This window comes from Chiloscyllium plagiosum, chromosome 30, assembly GCF_004010195.1.
Source record: "Chiloscyllium plagiosum isolate BGI_BamShark_2017 chromosome 30, ASM401019v2, whole genome shotgun sequence".
In the NCBI taxonomy this organism is placed as follows: Eukaryota; Metazoa; Chordata; class Chondrichthyes; order Orectolobiformes; family Hemiscylliidae; genus Chiloscyllium; species Chiloscyllium plagiosum.
In genome coordinates this window covers 32,605,788-32,628,140 of record NC_057739.1, presented here as the reverse complement: position 1 = coordinate 32,628,140, position 22,353 = coordinate 32,605,788, and the positions used below count along the sequence as shown (strand labels likewise).

The 22,353-nt window shown below is 38.8% G+C and overlaps 1 protein-coding gene across 11 annotated transcripts in view; it reads left to right on the top strand.

Annotated features, from left to right (window-relative positions):
• LOC122564877 (disabled homolog 2-interacting protein-like) overlaps positions 1-22,353 on the top strand; it is a 684,630-nt gene that overhangs the window by 651,651 nt on the left and 10,626 nt on the right. For 10 of the 11 annotated variants that reach the window (XM_043720268.1, XM_043720274.1, XM_043720269.1 and 7 more), the window contains 2 exons: positions 16,260-16,415; positions 22,122-22,324. In XM_043720268.1, coding sequence (XP_043576203.1) covers positions 16,260-16,415; positions 22,122-22,324 — 359 coding nt within the window. The remainder of the gene's footprint in view (positions 1-16,259; positions 16,416-22,121; positions 22,325-22,353) is intronic. The other variant, XM_043720272.1, reaches the window with a different exon arrangement.

Sequence of the window (22,353 nt, the reverse complement as noted above, 5' to 3'; positions counted from 1 at the left end):
CCACTTCCTCTGGCACCTCATTCCATACACGTACCACCTCTGCATGAAAAAGTTACCCTTTAAGCCCCTTTTATATCTTTCCCCTCTCAATCTAAATCTATGCCCTCTAGTTCTGGTCTCCACCACCCCAGGGAACAGACTGTCTATTTGTCCTATCCATTCCCCTCATGATTTTATAAACCTCTATGAGGTCACCCCTCAGACTTCAACGCTTCAGGGAAAACAGCGCCAGCCTATTTAGCCTCTCCCTATAGCTCAAATCCTCCAACCCTGGCAACATCCTTGTAAATCTTTTCTGAACCCTTTCAAGTTTCACAACATCCAGCTGCAACATGACCTCCCAACTCCTATACTCTGACCAATAAAGGAAAGCATACCAAACACCTTCTTCACTATCCTATCTACCTGCGACTCCACTTTCAAGGAACTATGAACCTGCACTCCAAGGGCTGTTTGTTCAGCAACACTCCCTAGGTCCTTACCATTCAAGTGTATAAGTCCTGCTAAGATTTGCTTTCCCAAAATGCATCACCTCACATTTATCTAAATTAAATGTCATCTGTCACTCCTTAGCCCAGTGACCGATCTGATCAAGATCTCATTGGAATCTGAGGTAACCTTCTTCGCTGTCCACTACACCTCCAATTTTGGTGTCATCTGCAAGCTTACTAACTATACCTGCTATGTTCCCATCCAAGTCATTTCTATAAATGATGAAAAGCAGTGGACCCAGCACCGATCCTAGTGGCACTCTACTGGTCACAGGCCTCCTATCTGAAAAACAACCCTCCACCACCACCCTCTGTCTTCTATCTTCGAGCCAGTTCTGTATTCAAATGGCTAGTTCTCCCTGTATTCCATGAGATCTAACCTTGCTAACCAGTTTCCCATGGGGAACCTTGTCGAACGCCTTACTGAAGTCCATATAGATCACATCCACCATTCTGCCTCATCAAAATTGTTACCACTTTAAAGAAAACTCAATCAAGTTTGAGACATGATTTCCCACGCACAAAGCAATGTTGACTATCCCTATACCTAGTCCTTGCCTTTCCAAATATATGTACATTCTGTCTCTCAGGATTCCTTCCAACAACTTGCCCACCACTGACGTCAGGCTCACTGGTCTATAGTTCCCTGGCTTGTCCTTACCACCTTTCTTAAATAGACGTACCACATTAGCCAATCTCCAGTCTTCCGGCACCTGACCTGTGACTATCCATGATACAAATATCTCAGCAAGAGCCCAGCAATTACTTTCCTAGCTTCCCACAGAGTTCTAGGGTACACCTGATCAGGTCCTGGGGATTTATCCACCTTTGTGTTTCAAGACATCCTCTGTAATATTTCAAGATGTCACCATCTATTTCCCTACATTCTATATCTTCCATGTCCTTTTCCACAGTAAACACTGATGCAAAATACTTGTTTAGTATCTCTCCCATCTCCTGCGGCTCCACACAAAGGCTGCCTTGGTGATCTTTGAAGGGCCCCACTCCCCCACCTTACTAGGTTAAATCCTTCCGAGCAGCTCTAGCAAATCTCCCTGCCAGTATATTAGTCCTTTCCAATTCAGGTGCAATCCAGCCTTCTTGTACAGGTCACTTCTACCCCAGAACAGATTCCAATGATCCAAAACTATGAATCCTTCTCCCATCCACCAGCTCCTCAGCCACACATTGATCTGCTCTACCCTCGTATTCCCACCCTCCCTAGCTCATAGCACCAGGAGTAATCCAGATATTAAACCCTCGAGGGCCTCCTTTTTAAATTCCCGTCTAACTCTCATCCTACCTTCTTCCTATGTGATTAGTTCCAATGTGTACAAAAACCCCTGCTGGTCCCTCTCCCCTTTGAGAACATTCTGCACCCTCTCTGAGACATCCTTCATCCTGGCACCAGGGAAGCAACACACCATTCTGATATTTCACTGCTGGCTGCAGAAACATCTGTCTGTTCCTCTTACTGACTAGAGAGTCCCCTAACACAATCGATCGCTTGGAACTCAACATGCCCCTCATTACATTAGAGCCAGTCTTGATACCAGAAACTTGGCTGTTCATGCCACATTCCCCTGAGAATACATCACCCCCTACAATTTCCAAAATAGCATACTTGTTTGAAATGGGGATAGCCACAGAAGACTCCTGTACTACCTGCCTATCCCTCCTTCCTTTCCTGGAGTTAACCCCTCTATGTGACTGTATCTGTTGCTTTTCTCCCATCTTATAACTGCCATCCATCACATCCCCTGCTTTTGTAAATTCCTCATTGCCTCTAACTGTCGCTCCAGCTGATCCATTTGACCTGATGGGATTTGCAACCAATGACATTTATTGCAGATATAATCCTCGGTAACACGTAATCTCTCTCGAAACTCCCACATCTGACAAGAAGAGCGTATCAGTCTATTAAAGGCCATTTTTGCTCTTTCCCATCCACAGATTGAGAAAATAGTACCATCTTATTGCTGTACAAACACTGCTGCAGAGTAACTTAATACTTATGGGTTACTTTTAAAATTTAATAAAACATATAATTAAGAAAGAACTGACTCTATTCACTATTGTAGAGCAAGGCTACACTTGGAATATTGCACTTATGTGTTTCTGTGCTGTGACCTCTCCCAAATAATTTCCTCCAAAATTAGTTGTGAATTTCGCTGTTTGTTAAGTTTCCCTAGACACACTTCGATGTCCAGCAATACATGAATTGAAACAACAAAGGCAGTAACTGCGCAGATTCACTGCTGTGTCAGTTAACAGTGTAGATTTCTCTCGCTCTCCCTTCCACCCCACCCCTCGCCTTCACTGACTATGTGCTGCCTATTGTATGTCCTTCTCCCTTTTAAATGGAACAATCATGTGAAATTTTAATTTTCACAAGGATAGCCGTGATGAGTTCATATAAATTGATTTGGGACAGTTTCTCAAAAGAATATTGATACATATGAAGTATAAAGTAAGCTCTTATGCAGTGGTGGTGTCCTTACCTCTGATCCAGGAGGCCCAGATTCAAGTCCCACATGTTCCAGAGGGGTGTCATAACATCTCTGAACAGATTTAATAAAATTACCTACAAAGTATAAAGCTCACAAAGACCAAAAATAATAATTTGCCATTGAATCCAATAAAATGGAAGCTATCCAATTATTAATGGAATTATTTTAATTCTAATGGTATAGTTCTTGATTTAATGGCTCTTGCAGAAGGTGATACAATCTCATTGAAGATTTTATGGGCTGAATAGAATATTGATCTGAACAGACAAACAAAAAGCAGTACATTTATGCACAAAGTATCCAAACAAATGCCCCTCAAATGTCTGCTATTGTAATAGTGATGACACAAATGATGATAACCATTAAACTTGTTAAGATATTAATCATCAAATTAGAGGCAGCCTGGCATCATCAAAGAATTTCTATCCAATAAGCTGCAAATGACAAGAGCATGCTGAGCCTAAGGTTGCCTCCTGTGATGCCAAACATCATCCAGAATCTAAGATTTGGTCAGAGACTCAATTATCAACTTTCCATAGTTCTGGTACAGAGGATGTGAGTTGTGGCAGCCAAAGGTCAAGCTCAGGGACTCATCAAATCATTGTTCTTGCTGCCCAAGGACATTTGGAGTCTGGTAATGGATTGCCTGCCAAGAACCTTTCTCAGGAAGCAGCAAGAGGAGACTTAAAAACTCTAGAAATATTTATGCAGACAATTGTTTAATTTAAGGGAAAAATATTTAATCTACATCCAGCTCATGCTTTTCAAGCAATCCTTCAGGGATTAGTACAAAAATATCATTTAATACTGCTAACAATATGTAAGTCTGATATTATTTACTTGTGTCACTGAAGTTAGTTTTCTAGGTTCATTAAAATATGTTTAAATGTTGAATACTAATTTAGCGAGTACAGCACAAAAGTAAGAATGAATTTGGCTTTAAATGTTAGTGTGAACTCAATTTGAATAGGGATCAGAAGTAGCAAGGGAATTAAGTCACCAGTCAAGTATTATACATTACCTAACAATAGCTACACTGTAGGTCAGACTATAAATCAAGAAATAATGGAGGCTTGGAAGAACAACATTGCAACAGTGTGAAATTTTAATTTTCACAAGGATAGCCATGATGAGTTCATATAAATTGGTTTGGGACAGTTTCTTAAAAGAATATTGATACATATGAAGTATAAAGTGAGCTGTTATGTAGTGGTGGTGTCCTTACCTCTGGGGCAGCACAGTGGCTCAGTGGTTAGCACTGCTGCCTCACAGCACCAGGGACCTGGGTTCGATTCCCACCTGTCTGTGTGGAGTTTGCACATTCTCTCCGTGTCTGCATGGGTTCCCTCCAGGTGCTCCGGTTTCCTCCCACAATCCAAAGATGTGCAGGTCAGGTGAATTGGCTATGCTAAATTGCCCATAATGTTAGGTGCGTTAGTCAGGGGTAAATATAGGGTAGGGGAATGAGTCTGGGTGGGTTTCTCTTCGGAGGGGCGGTGTGGACTTGTTGGGCTGAAGGGCCTGTTTCCACACTGTAGAGAATCTAATCTAATCTAATCCAGGAGGCCCAGATACAAGTCCCACAAGTTCCAGAGGGGTATCATAACATCTCTGAACAGATTTACTAAAATTACCTACAAAGTATAAAGCTCACAAAGACCAAAAATAATAATTTGCCATTGAATCCTATAAAATGGAAGCTATCTAATTATTAATGGAATTATTTTAATGTAAATGAGATGCTGATGGACATTTAAAGGTGAGACCATAGTTATGTTTTAAAACTAATCTAATGAATGATAAAACTTGGGTAATTATTGGCTGTACAGGGTATAATGTTTAATTAGATGCAAAATAATAGGCTGGTGCTCAAATTTGATTAAGTGCGGTATCATTCATTCCACATAGGTGATATTAGCATAAAGTTATTAGATCTGAATTTTTCAAAAAGTTTTGAAAAAAATTCAAAAATAGGAAGACTCAGGTTTTTTTCTTATTAAAAAATCAATCTTGTCATTTCTAATTAAAGGAAACATGGTTGTGCTTTCTTATTAATTGTTGGGGCTCTCTTGTGGTGCAATGGTAATGTCACTAATCCTGGACCAGGAGACCCAAGTTCAAGACCCACCTGTTCCAGAGGTGTGCAATAACATCTCTAAGTAAGTTAATAAATAATTTATTTCCATCCAAGTCATAAGTAAGGGTATACCCAACTACCCCAGAATTGTTCATATGCAGAATGAATAATCCCCTTACAGTCAAGTGAGATTGTTTAGACTGAGTCAGTATGAAGAAGCTGGCTGACTGGATTCAGTATTTTATTGTTTCGCTACATATTTAGCATACTGTTAATTTTTTTCATTTTTGAACATTATAATCCGTACAATAAATGTTCTTAATTTTGTCACAGAAAATTTAATTCTCTTCAAAGCTTCACGTGAATACTGGAGGAGATGAGTGGTGCCTCAATAAGAATTAACTAGGTTGTTTGGGTTTCAAATCATAAGTCAGTTGCTTTAGCTAGTATTGATATATTTGGCTCCACTTGTCTGCCAAAATTTATTTCTAAATATTCTAACCAGCTGAACATGGAGAGAAGCCACAATTATCAATTCTACAATTTGTATTCTACTTACAAATTGTAATTGAAGGGATGGCAAATGAAAAGGAATTAAGAGGTAATTTCTCTTGTCGAAAAACCAGCTGATAGCAACTTCTTCACTACTTTGTGAATGTATGATAATAAAATAGGAATGTAAACCCCAGTCAGCCTTCACTGCTGTCAATTACAGTAGGAATCTATTCCTTCTTAAATGTTGCAGTTAATATAAAGGGCTAAAATACAGTGGAGCACTTTTATTATAAATCCTTTACTCTGGATTAAATTATAATAAATAGTTTCCTTAATTTCATTAGCTTTTCATTACAATCAATAGAGGAGGGTAAATTTTGGTGTGATTAATCTAAGGAACTAATACTGTAATGGAACCTTTTACATTGTATTTAGGAATTATTCATGGTCAAGCAAATGCCCTTACTTTGTAAAGGCTGCCTTATAAAAATAATTTGTTACCGTTGATGTGATCCAAGGCCTGAAAGTCAATGCTGCTTTATGCATATAACTTAGAAAACAATGAGATGGATATATAATGGAAGACTCTTCTCCATGGGCTGAATTTTCCCTTTGTGGTCACTGGGAGTTGGTATTGTTTCTAAACTTTCTCCATAAAGGGAACGTGCTCTTTGGAACATACATACATCTGACCCCCTAATAGGTATAGAGACATGTTCTCTATCAATTTAAGGACAGCAAGATGGAGGCTTGATCAGAGGTCTTCCAGAATGAAAAGAGCAACAGGCTGCAGTAGAAGGGATGTGAAAGAACTCTCTCATTAATTTTTCAATTCTCTAAATAAAAAAGGTTAGGGGTGGCAGGCAGAGGAGGGATCTCTCTAAAGGGTGGCTTTGGCTGTACTCACACCCAGGCAGGTAGAATGTGTACTCCCTAGAGGCTGATAGGGTAACCTCAAGTCAGCCTACAGTAACTACCGTTATCAATGAGCTTAATCCATCATCGCCTCAAGGATGAGCAGACCTGCCAGCCTTAAAACTGTCTTGGCAAAATGTGCTTGTGCAGGAGCAGCATCAAGAATCAGCAATAAGTAAATTGCTGGTGCTCAGTTTGGGTTCTATCAGCTCCAGTCAGTTCCTGACTTCATTACAGCCATGATCCAAAAACAGACCAAAACATTCAACTCCAGAGGTGATAGTATTAAGGAGCCCTAACAAAACTGGGTTATGAGAATTTGCACGGATTGATATCACATCTAGAATAGAGGAAAATATTGTGGTCGTTGGAAGTCAATCATTTCAGTCTCTGGACATCTCTGCAAGGAGTTCCTCAGCATAGTGTCCTAGGCTGCTTCATCAATGACCTTCTCACCATAATAGGGCAGAGGTTGAGTAGACATCCAGGCTTAGGCTAACAGATGACAAATAACAATTGTGCATACAAGTGCCAGGCAATGACCATCACCCACAAGAGTAAACCTTTACATTCAAAAGGGTGAAGGTGCTGGTGTTGGACTGGGTAGGACAAAGTCAGAAGTCACACCACACTAGGTTATAGTCCAACAGGTTTATTGGAAATCACAAGCTTTCGGAGAGCTACTCCTTCACCAGGTGAAGTGGACTTGACCTGACAAAGGAGCAGCACTCTGAAAAGCTTGTGATTTCAAATAAACCTGTTGGACTATGACCTCGTGTCACGTGACTTCTGAGTTTTTACATACAATGGTATTACCATAATTGAATACCCCTCAATCAACATCTGGGGGGGTTACCATGTAACCATTGACCAAAAACCTGGATCAGTTGTACAAATACTGTGACTATAAAAGCAGTTCAGAGGCTAGGAAACCTGCAGCAATAAACTTTACTCCTGACTCCCTAAAGTCCCTTGAGAGTTTATAAGCCACAGATCAGGAATGTGGTGGAATACTGTCCGCTTGCCTTGATGAGTCTAGCTCTGATAACATTAAAGAAGTTCAAAACCATTGAAACCAAAGCAGCCACATGACTGGCATCCAATTCACCACCTGAAACATTCACTCTCTCAACCACTGATGTGCAGTGGCTGCAAGTGTGTACCATATACCAGAATTACTGCAACAACTCTGGAAAACTTCAACAGGAGCTTCCAAATCTGTCACCTTTAGAGAAGACAAAAGCAGTCAATGTGTGGGATACTGCCACAGACTATCCTGACTTGAATAACAATGTATTTCCTTACACTATCGCTTGCTCAAAATCCTGAAACTCCCTTCTTAATAACATTGTGCACGTACCTGCCCCACATTGGTGGCAGTGATTCACAAGGCAGGCTGCCATCAACTTCAAGGGAATTAGACATTGGAAATAAATACAGCATAGCTGATATGCAGATCCTGTGAACAAATAATAAAATCTGGCACACTGACCAGTGCTGTTAACTTCAGGTCTCATCTGCCTCCATTCTCAACATTGCTGAGACATGAAACTTTATCCCCACAGCAAAGACTAAAATAGCATTTGACTTAAGTAACACAGAAGGGATCAACTTTATTTTCTAAAAATTTTCCTAACTATTGAAGCAGTATCTAAACACATTTTAAATTTATTTTAAATGACAAGTCTCAGCAAATTATCAAACATGCTACAAGTACTCAGTAGGCCAGTTCAGATTTTGAAGGGAAAAAAGGCAGACTATGATATATCAGATGTTAGGTAGGCATTCTGAAATATCATATTCTATCATTTCTGCTCACTAATGCTGACTGACATGCTGTGTATGTCAAGGATTTTATTTTGGAAGATGAATTCCTTGAGTGTTTTAATTATTTTTTTTAAAAGATCAGTGTGCTGAGGTACCAATCAGGGAGCAGACTATCCTAAAATTAGAATTTTACAATAAAAAGTGGTTAATTAATAACATTATATGAGGTATATTTGGGAATTGTGACCATAACATGACAACATTTTTAATTGGACTGTTACACTTTGCATCCTAATCCAAAACTAGGGTCTTAAATCTAAACTAAGCAAACTGTGAAGGTTAACTATAATATTGAGTAATCTCATTAAAAAGGCATGACCATGAATCGACAATGATTAATATTAAAAGGAATTAATAAAAGCATTGCAACAGTTGCATTTCTGCAGCAGAAAGTTGTATTCAAACATGCAACAGGAAATGTGATCCAAACATGGCTAACAAAAATAAATTAAGGATAATGCTAGATCCAAAGAGGAGTCACGTAAATTTGCTTGAAAATGTGGCAAGCTTGAGGACAGGGACCGATTTAGAGATCGGCAAATTTGCGAAAAACATTATGTAAAAAGAAAAAGATTAGTGAAGACCAAGTAGGTAGCTCAGTAGGTATAATTGTTAATGAAGATTCAGGAAATGGCAGAGCAATTGAGCAACTACTTTAGTTCTGTCTTTAAGGAAGAAGACACAGGTAACTTCACAGAAATGCTAGGGAAATGAAGAGTCTAGTGAGAAGAAGAATTGAAAAAAATTAATATTAGCAAAACAAAAACAAAAGACTAAAGAAATTAATGGGACTGAAAGCTGGTAAATCCCTGGAACATGATAATTCACATCCCTCTGTATTAAAGGAGGTGGCCATAGAAATATTTGATGTATTGATTGTCATCTTACAAAATTCTGTAAATTCGGGAACAGCCCTAGCAGATAGAAGGGTGGCAAATGTGACCCCACTATTTTAAGAAATAAGTGAGAGAGAACAGGGATTTACAGACTAGTCAGTCTAATATCAGAAGTGGGGAAAATGTTAGAATCAAATGTAAAGGATGTGATAACTGGGCACTCGAACATACCAATGAAATTAGACAACGTCAGGTGAACTAATGAAAGGAAAATCATGATTGATAAACCTACTAGAGCTTGTTAAGGACTTGTGTATTCGAATAAGTAAGAGAGTACCAGCAGAGGTTAAGTATCTAGATTTTCAGAAAACTTTCATTAAGTCTCACATAAGAGGGTATTCTGCTAAGTTAAAGAATATGATTGAGAATAATATACTGGTATGAATTAAGAATTGGTTAGCACACAGAAACCGTAGTAATAAGTGAGCCTTTTCAAGAAGGTAGTGACTAGTAAGATGTTGCAAGGATCTGTGCTTTGTTGCTATTTATTGTGAATATCTGAAACAAGTTAGATGAGTAAATCAATTGCAATATTTCCAAGTTTGCTGACGACACAAAACCAGGTTGGATTGTTAGTGGTGAAGAGGAGGTGAAAGGGCTTGTGGCAATTTACACAAGTTGAGTGAGAAGGCAAATGCATGGCAGAGATGTTATCCACTTTAGTTCTCGAAACAGAGTGGCAACATACTATTAAAATGGTGATAGGTTGCAAAATACAAAGAGACTTGGATATACCTGGGTCCTTGTACACGAGTAACTGAAAACAAGCTTGAAGGTGGAGCTAGCAGTTCAGAAAGCACAAAATGTGTTGGTCTTCAGTACATAAAAAAAATATGAACATAGGAGCAAAGATGTTTTATTGCAGTTGTACAGGAGGTTGGTAAAACTTCACTGGACCATCGTGTACAATTACCACCTCTTTGCCCAGAAAAAAGGATAACCCTGCTGTGGAGGGAGAACAGAGTAATTTTACCGGACTAGTTCCTGGAATGGCAGTATTGGGATGTTAGGAAAATTTAGGTCTGTATTCACTGGAGTTAAAAAAAAAACTGTGACAGCATCTCTTTGAAATGTTTTACATTTTGACATGCTGGCTGACTGAATACAGGCACGATGTTTCCCTGGTTGGGCTGTTGAAGAACATGTGGTCATGATCTCAGGATATGAGATAAGCCATTTTGAACTGAGATGATGGGAAATTTCTTCAGAGAATCATTTACGTTTGGAATTCTCTGTAACATAAAGCTAAGAAGGCCAAATTGCTGAAAATGTTTAGGGAAGGAATAATCAAATTTCTAGACACTAAAGACTTCAGGGATTTTGGAAGAAAGTGGCATTGAGCTATGAGGTCAGCAATAACTATAATGAATACAGGAGCAGTTTCAATGGGATGAATGGCCTATTCCTGCTCTTGTTTTCTATGTTCTGTTCAGATTTCATGCATTTGCCCTTTACGGTTTACTTTCTAGACAATCTTCCCTTCTGAACAAGCTGTTTCCATATTTCAGACCCTTGTATAATAAATGTTTATACTAAAATGAACTATTTATACACAAAGGCGGACCAGTTCATATTTATATACAAACTGCTAATGTGATTTAAAAAAAACTGATCAAACTGTTCATCAATAGGTCATTGGAACTTGATGGATTAGATGTTTTCACTCATTTTCCAGCTTTTGATTGTAGCCCAGTAGTTGTTGATAATGGTACTATTTTACTGCCAAAAATTGCTTACTCAGATGTTTCAACTATAAGACGATCAAACCGGTTGATCTGCAAACAGTTCATAAATGTGAAATTTGGAGATTTTTGACCAAAAAAACATAAATCAGATATATCAATGTTTTAAATATTTTAATGAATTAAAATGTGTAACTGATGTGTTTAGCAATTATTTTGTATTTAAACATATTTCAGCTAAAAACCGTAGTGTACAGGAATAATTGTTTCATGTTTTTTTTAAATTGTACCATGCAATAGAGTTGTGAATTACCAGCTATTGACGAAAATTCTGTTACAATCTTCTCCCGGAACAAAAACAACAGTAGCCGGAATCTTAATTTTAATTTATCCTTTACGATACATTGAAAATCTTACTTTTTAATCAACAAACCTGTCAACATGTTTATTAATCAAAATTTTCTAACAGTTGTTGAAATGAAAAGAAGGTCTCTAAGAAATTGTGTTTTTCAGAAGGAGCTACAATTAAGTCAATTTTGTCTTTCTTAATGCATACCAGCAGTATTCAATAAACCGAACTCCATACTTTTCACCTTAAATTATCAAAGTAAATTCAATCTAGGTTTGTTGCTCATCTATGTATCTGTTGGAACAGTACTGCATTATGTCCAATCCTCCTCATTTGGCCATTTGAACAGACTTGTATTACATTACTCATTCCTTAAGGAGTTGATTAATTCATGATATGAAGGGACAGTTATTTAAACAATGAAAATCTTCCATATTTTCTAGTTTTACATCAAAATTGTCATAATAAAAATGAGCAACTTCTTTAGAAGAATATAATTAATTTTGTTCTGTAAGCATGTTGCATGATATTATTTGTAATATTAGTACTGTTTGAATGGAATACAACTTTCTTCCCATGGAATGGCATCAAGGAGCAGTACACACTAAACTCTGAAGTCAGGAGAAATATGCATTACTGATTGGAGAAAATGGCTAAAATATTTCATGGTTTACACAAATTCAAACTAATGCAAATGAGAGAAATCTGAAATAAACACAAAAAATGTTGCAAAACCTCAGCAGATCTGTCCTCATGAAAGGTTGGCAATCTGTAATATGAACTTTTCCTGTATTAATTTTCTTAAAAAAAGTTTCACTCTTTACAGGCACTGTCCAACTTGCTGAGAATTTTCAGCATTTTAATTCTTACTGTAATTGTTAGTGTAATTTATTATTTATTTGCTTCTGTTTGGAATTTGTGGATTCATTCATTGTAAACACTCTGGGAAAACAAGGATGAATGAATACAATGATGTCATAAATGACCTCCCACTAATGTCATGAAGTGTAATGGATGTGATTGAAAATGGTGCTTGCATTACATTTTTTTGGGGGGTGTCATTTATACATCACATCCAGTTCTATCGAAATTGTTGATTAATGTGGCTTTCAAATTACTTTGCTGCCATTGACAATGTAATACTTTCTGCATGAATAAGTGCATTAGTATATTTTAGTACTACATACTGAAGCCCACTTAAAGATCAACTCTTGTTCACAATCCTTTATTTATCAATTCAAGTGTGCAACTGCTCCTATCCTTTGCAATACAAAGTAGAATGTAGAAACACTTTCCATACTATCAAACTTCATTTAAACGTAGTTAAAGTTTACTGGTCTTCCTTTATAAATTGCAGTGTAGTTATGACAGCCAAGTCAATGTCTAATTCATGGCATTGTGTCCCTGCAAGCAGGTTTTTAGTTCTTCACATTTCTTAGCTGTTTTAGTTTGGTTAAGTTGCCAAAACTTCATTTTCTCATGTTTTCCTCCTGTGAACTTAATATTGTGTTTGGACTTGGTGGTATTTTTTGCTCACCTTCTTTCCTATTTACCTGAGACAAGAAGCTCGAACCTCTGTTTAGTCCACTCGAAGTCCCTCAAAAGACGGACGCCATCTGAAGCAGGTCACAACAGTGAAAATTTGACAATGGGCAGAAGTGTTGAAGTTTCAAATCTAACATAACTCAAAAGAATCAATGGATGGAATTTTCCTGGTACTTTAATGACATGGGCAGTGGCAAGTCAGTTGGGAAAACTTGGAGAGATCAAGAAAATGAGACTGAGCTTTTATTTCTCAACAATGTCAATTTTGCACCCAAGGTTTGATCTGCATAACCACAATCTTGCTCATGATGAGAGACCTAATTGCATGTATTAACATCTCAATAATACCTATTCTCACCTCAGATGCAACATGTGAGTGAAGATACAATTCCCAACTTCTATACTGATGGCTCTGGTTTGCTGTGTGCTGTTCTGGGCCTTTATCACCACCTCCAGGCTCTGTGGATAGTGACCGCCTGATATTCCCTAAGGGAGATTGGCATCAGACACCCACCAGCCTTACCACATCATCACAACATATATATGACTCACTTGGAAGACCGCTATCCACTTCAAAGCTGAATTTTGGAGCTCACCAATATGTTTCATTGTAATGTTACTGTCAGACTGCTTGGCAAACAAGGTCACGCTCCCATCTTATGGATCAGAGCATGATACACCTCAGGTCTCTTTGCCTGTGCTCTTAGAGCTCTCTCAATTCGTGCCTATTTGTGGATACTCTTGCCTTTTCACCTTGCCAGACTTCACCATCTTGTTCAGAACTTACATGCTTATAGTACTTCAGTCTTGTATGTCCTTTAGTGCAACCATAAAGCCAGACTATCGTGGCTACTGACAGTAATCAGTTAAAGGAGTGAACATATTGCTGTATGGCACCATGCAACATCAATGTCACATCTGGAGTAGTTGCCAGTAGTTTTTATGGCAAACACACACCACATGCTTCAAACAAATAGCCATGTCTCAAAATATAAAGGGATGCAGTCCTCCGTGAAGCAGGGTGTATCCTAACACCAGCAGTAATACATAGAGTCTGATCTCGGTCCAGGAGCTTGGATACAGGCAATCATCCTCTGGGGCAGTCAGGGTCAGAGATTCCATATCACTATGGTCTGGTAAGTAGGCCATCAGTCCAACCCTCCTCTCTGTCACTCTTCTAGCTGGTGGGGACTGCTCTTTATGACCCAAAATGAGGAAAATTGCTCAACCTTTGCATCCAGGCTGGAACAACCTTCTGTAATTGAGCTGCAGTAAGCAGACAACACCTGCATGTGTGCTCAGAGGCCAAGCTAGAAACCATCATCACACATTAACTGAAGAAAATGGGCTTCAGACTAAACATCCAGAAAACAAAGGTTCTCTAGCAGCCCACTCCTGCAACACAATGACTCAATCATCAAAATCCACAACAAGTCCTTGAACAAAGTAGATAATTTCCCATACATCAGGAGCCTCCTCCCAGTGTGAGTCGAGAACGTGGTACTGGAAAAGCACAGCAGCCAGGCAGCATCCAAGGAAGAGAATCGATGTTATGAGCATAAGCACTTCATCAGGAATGCATTTTTGATGAAGGGTTTATGCCCGAAACGTCGATTCTCCTGCTCCTTGGATGCTGCCTGACCTGCTGTGCTTTTCCACCACCACAATCTCTACTCTGATCTCCAGCATCTGCAGTCCTCACTTTCTCCTCCCAGTGTGAGCAAACATGAGAGTTGATGGTGGATTTCATAGTCAACATACCAGTATAAATTTCAGATGCTCAATGGACAGTGTTTAACGTCAAACCCAACACCAAGCTCATGATCTACAAAGCATTTATGGATTCCCCCCCCCTCCTCAATGTATCAAGAATATAACCATGTACAATAGACACCTTAAATCCCTGGCAAGTTATAACCGGCACTGCAAAGTCACTGACAATATAGGCATATCAACATAAGCATCCTCTCCCAGGCCAATATGCCCAAAATTGACACATGCATCCCACACAGCTAGCTGCAGTAGGCGGGCCACACTGTCTGTATGCTCAACACAACACTCCCTAAAAATGTTCTCAACTCTAAGCTCTATAATGATCAGTGATCGCTAGGAGGGCAGAGGAAATGCTACAAGAACACCCTGAAAGCCTCCCTAAATAAACCCAATATCCCCACTGATTTGTGGGAATCAGTTACCCTAGAATGCACAAACTGGAGAAGCATCTGTGATGGCATCAAACACTTTGAGTGTCACCAAGTGGAGCACGTGGAGGTCACAGGCAAGGAGCAGAAAGAGCTTGCAGAATCCAGACTGTCTGACCCATTCGACCCCTCAAACACCACCTGCCCCATTTGCGGCAGAGTCTGCAGTTCCAGGATTGGACTATTCAGCTATTGTCCACATACAAAATGTTACTTTTTAAACTGGTTACACGATCCATACTTTTGAATTCCAAGAAAGAGGAATTCGGGATCTTAATGTCTTATTGCTAGAGTATACCAAGTAGTGCAGAAGGACAGTGTCATGATGATTAGAGATAGTTGATTGTTCTTCAACCAAAACGTTTAGTGGCCAAGAGTTTATCAGCAAGAGAAGGGGCAAAAGCACATTTTTATCGCAATTGTAATTAAAACATTATTGAATAGATACACGAAATTGATTTCACACTCATAGTCAAAGGAAAATGAATAGAATGTTCAATAAGTTAAAATAGATTCTTTGTCTTGTTCATTCATGGATGTGGACATCACTGACTGGGCAAGCATTTATTGCCAGTTGCCATTAAGCCGGTGGTGAGCTGTCTTCTCGAACCACTGCAGTCCAGATATTGTAGGTAGACCCACAATGCCTTGAGGGAGGGAGTTCCAGGATTTTGAGTGAGCAACACTGAAGAAATAGTAATATTTTTCCCATGTATCTGCTGCCCCTGTCCTAGATGGTGGTGGTCATGGATGTATAAGGTGCTGCATATGGAGCCTTAGTGAATTTCTGCAGTGCATCTTGTAGATGGTGCACACTGCTGTTATTGGGTGTCAGTGGTGGTAGGAGTGGATTTTTGTGGATATGGTGACAATCAAGCAAGCCTGATTTGTCTTTGATAGTTTCAAATGTCTTGGGGGTTGTTCATGCAGGATTCCTACCCCTGACCTCCTGTAGTCACAGCACACTTATAGCTGTGACTCCTCCTCGAGACATTGGTTCATTCTGTTCCAGTAAATCCTTTTACCTTATAGAAATATTGCATGTGTACTAGCTGAACCAGTAACACAGCTGCAGAGTATTTCATTATTATAAATCTAATCTTTTTAAGAAGCTAGATAAAAACTTCTTTTCCTGTAAATCAAGAATTGGTCTTAAAGTGGCTCCATTTGAACGTACTAAACATTGAAAGGTCTGCATTGCTTCACTTCCTCTGCTTGATCTTTTTGTGTCATATTCAGATTCAAAGCTGAGCTTTATCATGCTTTTTTAGGCCCCCTCACCTGCAAATGCCTTGTCCTCAGTGGACCGTACTGCAGCATGGCTGATGAATATGAATATGCAATTCATAGATGACGAAACAGTGGACCCAGGCTCTAAGCGCAGGGATGATGTCAGACCTAAAGAGGAATTTAGCCAGATAGAGAAGGTAATGTCAGTTACCAGACAGCATTAAAAAGGTGCTGTTTTTCTGTTGCACAACCTGTCTGCTTTTTCTCTTGCACATTAACTCGCATGTATATGATAATTTCAGATATTTTAATTTGACTTTCAAAACTTCCAGTTCACAGAAGGATAGTTTGATCATTTTAAGTGATGAAATAATAGTGTCATATTATAAAAATTAAAAAAAAAGAATGAGATGCTAAAAGCAGTTATTTATTTCAAATTGGCTGTTTAAAATTCTAATCTGTTTAGTGACATTATACATGGTTTTGCTCATCTATTTTGCAAGTTATGGTGACTGGGGAATTAGATTATAACATGAAATTATATATTTTTGCTACCATGTAATAAAGAAAGACTGTCATTTCTGCCAGCTTAAAGGGCATGTTAAGCTTTCATTAGAACCATGAGATTGCACTCAGGAATTTTGATCTTCAGTACCAGTTGGAAAATAGAAACAAATCATGCGTCCCCCTCTATTTTAGCCAATCTACAGACTGAAATCAGGCAGCTGAATTGCCATTAGTACATCTGCTCCATTGAGCAGGAGTCTCCTTTTGTGGTTTTAGGCTGATCCCTACAGTGACTTTACCGAAGCTATGGAAAAACAAAAGGAGACATCTTTACATTGGGCGGCACGATGGCTCAGTGGTTAGCACTGCTGCCTCACAGCACCAAGGTCCTAGGTTCGATTCCAGCCTCAGACGACTGTCTGTGTGGAGTTTGCACATTCTCCTCGTGACTGCGTGGGTTTCTTCCGGGTGCTCTGGTTTCCTCCCACAGTCCAAAGATGTGCAGGTTAGGTTAATTGGCCATGCTAAATTGCCCGTAGTGTTAGGTACATTAGTCAGGGGTAAATGTAGGGGAAGGAGTCTGGTGGGTTGCTCTTCGGAGAGTCGGTGTGGATTTCTTGGGCCAAAGGGCCTGTTTCCACACTGTAGGGAATCTAATAAATCTCAGAACAATTTTGGAGACCCTGGAACAAATGAACATTTTAACTATTTCCACTACTTCCACAGGAAAAAGAGTAGTTCTGTTAAATCCCTCCAGTCTCCTCCATGATTTGATTACATCATGCTGATGGCTGATTTATACTTTAAAACCATAGAAAGCCAAGTAAATAGAGCTGAAGTAGCTGCGTACCCACAATAAATTTAATTGGTCATAGTTTCACATATTCACTTGGTCCCTCTTTATTCCCCTTCTTGAAGCAAAAACTTTCTGCTTCCATCTGTGTAATTATATGTTCCTTCCTAACTTACTGGGCATCTTGATGGATTAGTCACTATTCCTTCGCCCAAGTCATCAACATACTTTTAAAAGGCGAGACCCCTAAACAAATCCTTTAGTAAACACCATTTATTACATTCTACCAGAGGAAACACTGTTTATTCTATTCTCTCTCTTCCTCCCAACTAATTACTAACTCTGATCAAAAGGTTGCTGCCAATTTCATGACCTTTCGGAACTGAAACTAAGAAACACTTCTTCACCTGAAGAGCATTAGAAGTTCAAAAGATTTGTTTGCAAATAGCAGTTGATGTTTGATCTTTGATCATTTTAGATTTGAGATAGATTTTTATTAACCATTGGTATTAAGGAATATGGGCAAAAGCAGATACATAAAATTAGATCAGATTTTCCATGATTTCAGTAAATGACAGAACATGCTTCAAACAGCTAAATAGTACATCCTTGCTTTTTTTTCCCTCTGATTGTTTTTGAAAATAATTTATTTTATCAAACCTTATCGATAGCCTTGTGGAATAGAATAGAGGTACTTCCATAGGCTCTTCCCTAGCCAACACATTACTGACCACCTCAAAATTAAATGCAGCTAGCTCAAATTGGACATAAGCTGTCTCCAATGATTAAGACATTCCAATGGCTTTCTGTATAAATGAATCTAAACTGACAGGTCTGCAGTTATCAAGTTCCCCACACCCCCTCCCCCCTCCCCAATTTTTAAATAATGGAATGAGATTTGTAATTTGGCAATCTAAACAACACTTTCCTAGAAACTAGAGAGCATTATAAAATTATAAAGATCTCAAGAAATAGGAACAGGAATAGGCCAATCAGCTCAACAAGCCTCTGCAGCCATTCAATAAGATTACAGCAGTCCTGATTTCCATTCTTCTGCCCGTCCTCCTTAAAACTGCTGGCTCCCTCAATGATCAAAATCCTGGACTATATTCAAATGAACAACCTTCAATGCTCACTGAGGGAAAGATTCCATAGACTACCTTAGAGAAGAAATTCCTTTTACTCTCCACTGTGAATGCGGGAGTATTCATAGTTAAACTGTGTCCACTCGTTGTAGATTCCACGACAAAGGGAAACATTCTCTTAGTATCAACCTCATCAAGCTCCCCACTCCCTAGTATCCATGTTTCAATAAGATTCTCATTCTTCTAAACTCAAATGAGTACAGATCCAAGCTTTTTGCGTAAGGGAACCATTTCATCTCAGAAATCAACCTGTTGAACGTCTCTGAATTGTTTTCAATGCAAGTAAAGCCATTATTAAATATCCCTCATTCATGCCTTTTGCACTTGCAATAGAACTTCACAGCCTTTACATACTATCTTTCTTGCAATAGATGTCACCGTTCAATTTGCATTCCTTAATCCTCAATGCATCTGCGTGCTAACATTGTAACATAAGTAGAAGTATATACCTATCATTTTGTGCTGCAGCATTTTGTAGGCTCCCTCCATTTACATAATATTCTGTTTCTCATTTCTTCCTGCCAAACAGCCTGACACTTTTCCATATTATGTTTGATCTGCCAAATGTTTGCAAGCTCACTTAACCTATCTTTGGATCATTAACAAATTTGTCTACAAAGCAGTTAGTCCCTTCATCCAAGTCATAAATATAGACCATAATTAGTTGAGGTGCCAGCAATGATCCCTGTGGCTCTCTGCTAGTTACAATTTGCCAATCTGAAATGACCCATTTATTCCAACTGTTTCCTATTGATTGGGCAACACTTACTCCACTCTAATACATCACCCTAATATCACAAATCTTGTGTAGTAGCCTTTTATATGACACCTTATTGAATGTCTTTTGGATCTCCAAATCCATTACATCATATTTCCCGTTTATCCACATTTATTACATATTCAAAAGAACAGATCTGTCAAACTTGATTTTCCTTTCAGAAAACTGTATTCACTCTGCCTGATTGTATTTTAATGTTCTATCTCCTTAATAATAGTTTCCCAGTGTTTTTCAATGATATCAGACTAACTGACCTAAAGATTCTGTGTTCTATATCCCTCCTTTCTTGGCTAAAGTTACTATATATACAGTTTTGTAATCCACTGGCATCTGGGGAACTTCAAAAGGTTGTAACCAATATATTTGTTATCTCTGACTTATATATATTTTTTATTTAACCTATTTTTCTAATCAACCTGTTCAGACATGTCATTACACATCTCTGGAATAGATTAGACCTGTACCTCAGCCTCCCGGTCCAAGGGGAGGGACATTGCTACTGCATGACAAGTGGGTCCCTGGGTCTGCTTTATAAACTGCTCAGGTGGAAGAGTTTGGGCTAGGCAGGCCATCAGAATAAGCTCCATGAGGAGATGAATTAGTGATTTCCCATTGGCCTTGTGTAAGTTATTACCTTTAACTATATTAAGTTTCACTTTTCCTTATGTTTGTGTAAGCCTCTCTTTTAGTTTAATACTGTATATTTATTGGTTAAAATTTCCTAACTACACAATTAAAGGCTTTACAGTTTAGGGCTGCTTACTAGTTTTGCTTTCTATAGAATACTTGAATATTTCCCACTGTTTGTCCAGATGTTAAACAAAACACACAGTTGTAACTTTTCAATCCAGTTGAACTGGTGACTGGTACTGTAAAACATCAATTCCTGATCCCCTTGATTTTTTTAAAACCTTGATGACACTCACCCTCTCAAACCTATTTGCAAACGTTCCCTTACTGTCAGATTGATAATTAATTGTGGTTCATTGCTCATCACTAAAATGTGATTCACTGTGAGGAGTCTGAATTAACAACTGAAAACTTAAGTAACATGCTTGTAAGTAAGCATCTTTGCTAAACAATTTTATTTTGGTAGAGACTGTGGTTATGGCACCACTTATAATGGTAGCTACTTCCTACAGAGTTGAATACTGCTGCTTAGTTTAAAAAATCCATTTAAACCTATCATTTCAAACGCTTGCATCACTACATATTCTTAAAATGGCAGACTGCTGAACTAAAAGCTTTATCTTTTACCTGCTTCTTATCTGAACATCGCCCATTACTGATGTACAGTCTGTTTTGCCTAGAAGGGCGAATGATGCATTTTTATTCATTACAAACATTGAGAAGCCAACAGTACAGTCATTAACCATGTTTCATACTGTGAGCTGAGGGAATGAAGTAATCCCCAAAAGCAAGAGGAAATGAAATAATTTACTTTGGATGGACTTGAAGTTGGCTCTACAGTGAAGTAACAGGTATAAAGCGATTCTAGATTAGCAGCTTTTAAGTTTACCTACCAAAATTCACTGATCTATGCACCATGGTTTGCACTGTACGGTAGTCTTCCAAAATCACAACCCTTCAAGAAGCAGAATTTCTTATTTAGAAATAAAGAACAAAGAACAGGACAACACAGGAACAGGCCCTTCAGCCCAAGACTGCACTAACATATGATGCCTTTCTACACTAAAAACCTTTCGCCTCCACGCAGTTTGTATCCTCCTTTTTCCTGCCTATTCGTGTATTGGTTAAGATCCCTCTTAGACAGTGCTTTTGTATCTGCTTCCACCATCTTCTCTGGCAGCACATTCCAGGCACTCACCATCCTTGGTGTAAAAAAGCTGTCTCTCACATGTCCTTTAAATTTACCCTCATTTACCTTAAACCTATGTCCCCTAGTAATTGATATTACTACCCTGGGAAAAAGACTCTGATTTTCCATTCAATCCACGCCACTCAATTTGGTAAACTTTTCAACCTTCAACGTTCACATGAAACCAAATTTGCCCAATCTCTCCTTATAGATAATACCCTCCAAATGCAGCAACATTCTGGTAAATCATTTCTGTACCCTCCATCTCCCTCTGGTAGTGTGGCAACCAGAACTGTACGCAATATCCCACAAGTGACCTAAATAAAGTACTACACAGCTGCAACATGACTTAGCAGTTTTTAAATTATACCCTCTGATTGATCAAGGCAAGCATGCCATATGCCACCTTGACCACCTTATCCATTTGTGTGGTGACTTTTAGGGAACTGGATCTGTATGCTTAGATCCCTCTGTATGTTGGTTTTACTACAGGTTCTGCCAGTTACTATATATTTCCCTCCTGCATTAGATCTTTCAAGATGTCTCACCTCTCATTTATCCAGATTAAGATGTGCAGGTTAGGTGAATTGGTCATGCTAAATTGCCCATAGTGTTAGATACATTAGTTAGGGGGAATGGGTGTGGGTGGGTTGCTCTTCGGAGGGTAGGTGTGGACTAGTTGAGCCGAAGGGCCTGTTTCCACACTGTAGGGAATCTAATGTAATCTAAACTCCATCTGCTATTTCTCCAGTCAAGAATACTAAAAAATCTAGTTTTTAAAAATAGAAAGTTTTGGATTTCTTGGCCATACTTTAATGACACTAAATGCAATCTCCCCTAAGCATGCCTCCTTTGCATCAGTATCAGCAGGAGATTGCCATACTTCAGGATAAACTGAGGGCCTCCAATCGGAAGTTGGAAGAATATGAGGTGCATTTAAAGAACCAAGAGGAACATGCACAAAAGATGATGCTGGAATACCAAGCCAGACTGGAGGAGGGCGAGGAACGACTTCGCAGACAACAAGATGACAAGGAGGTGCAGATGAAAGGCATTATCAGCAGGTATGCAGCCAACCATCTGTTTTGCCTGG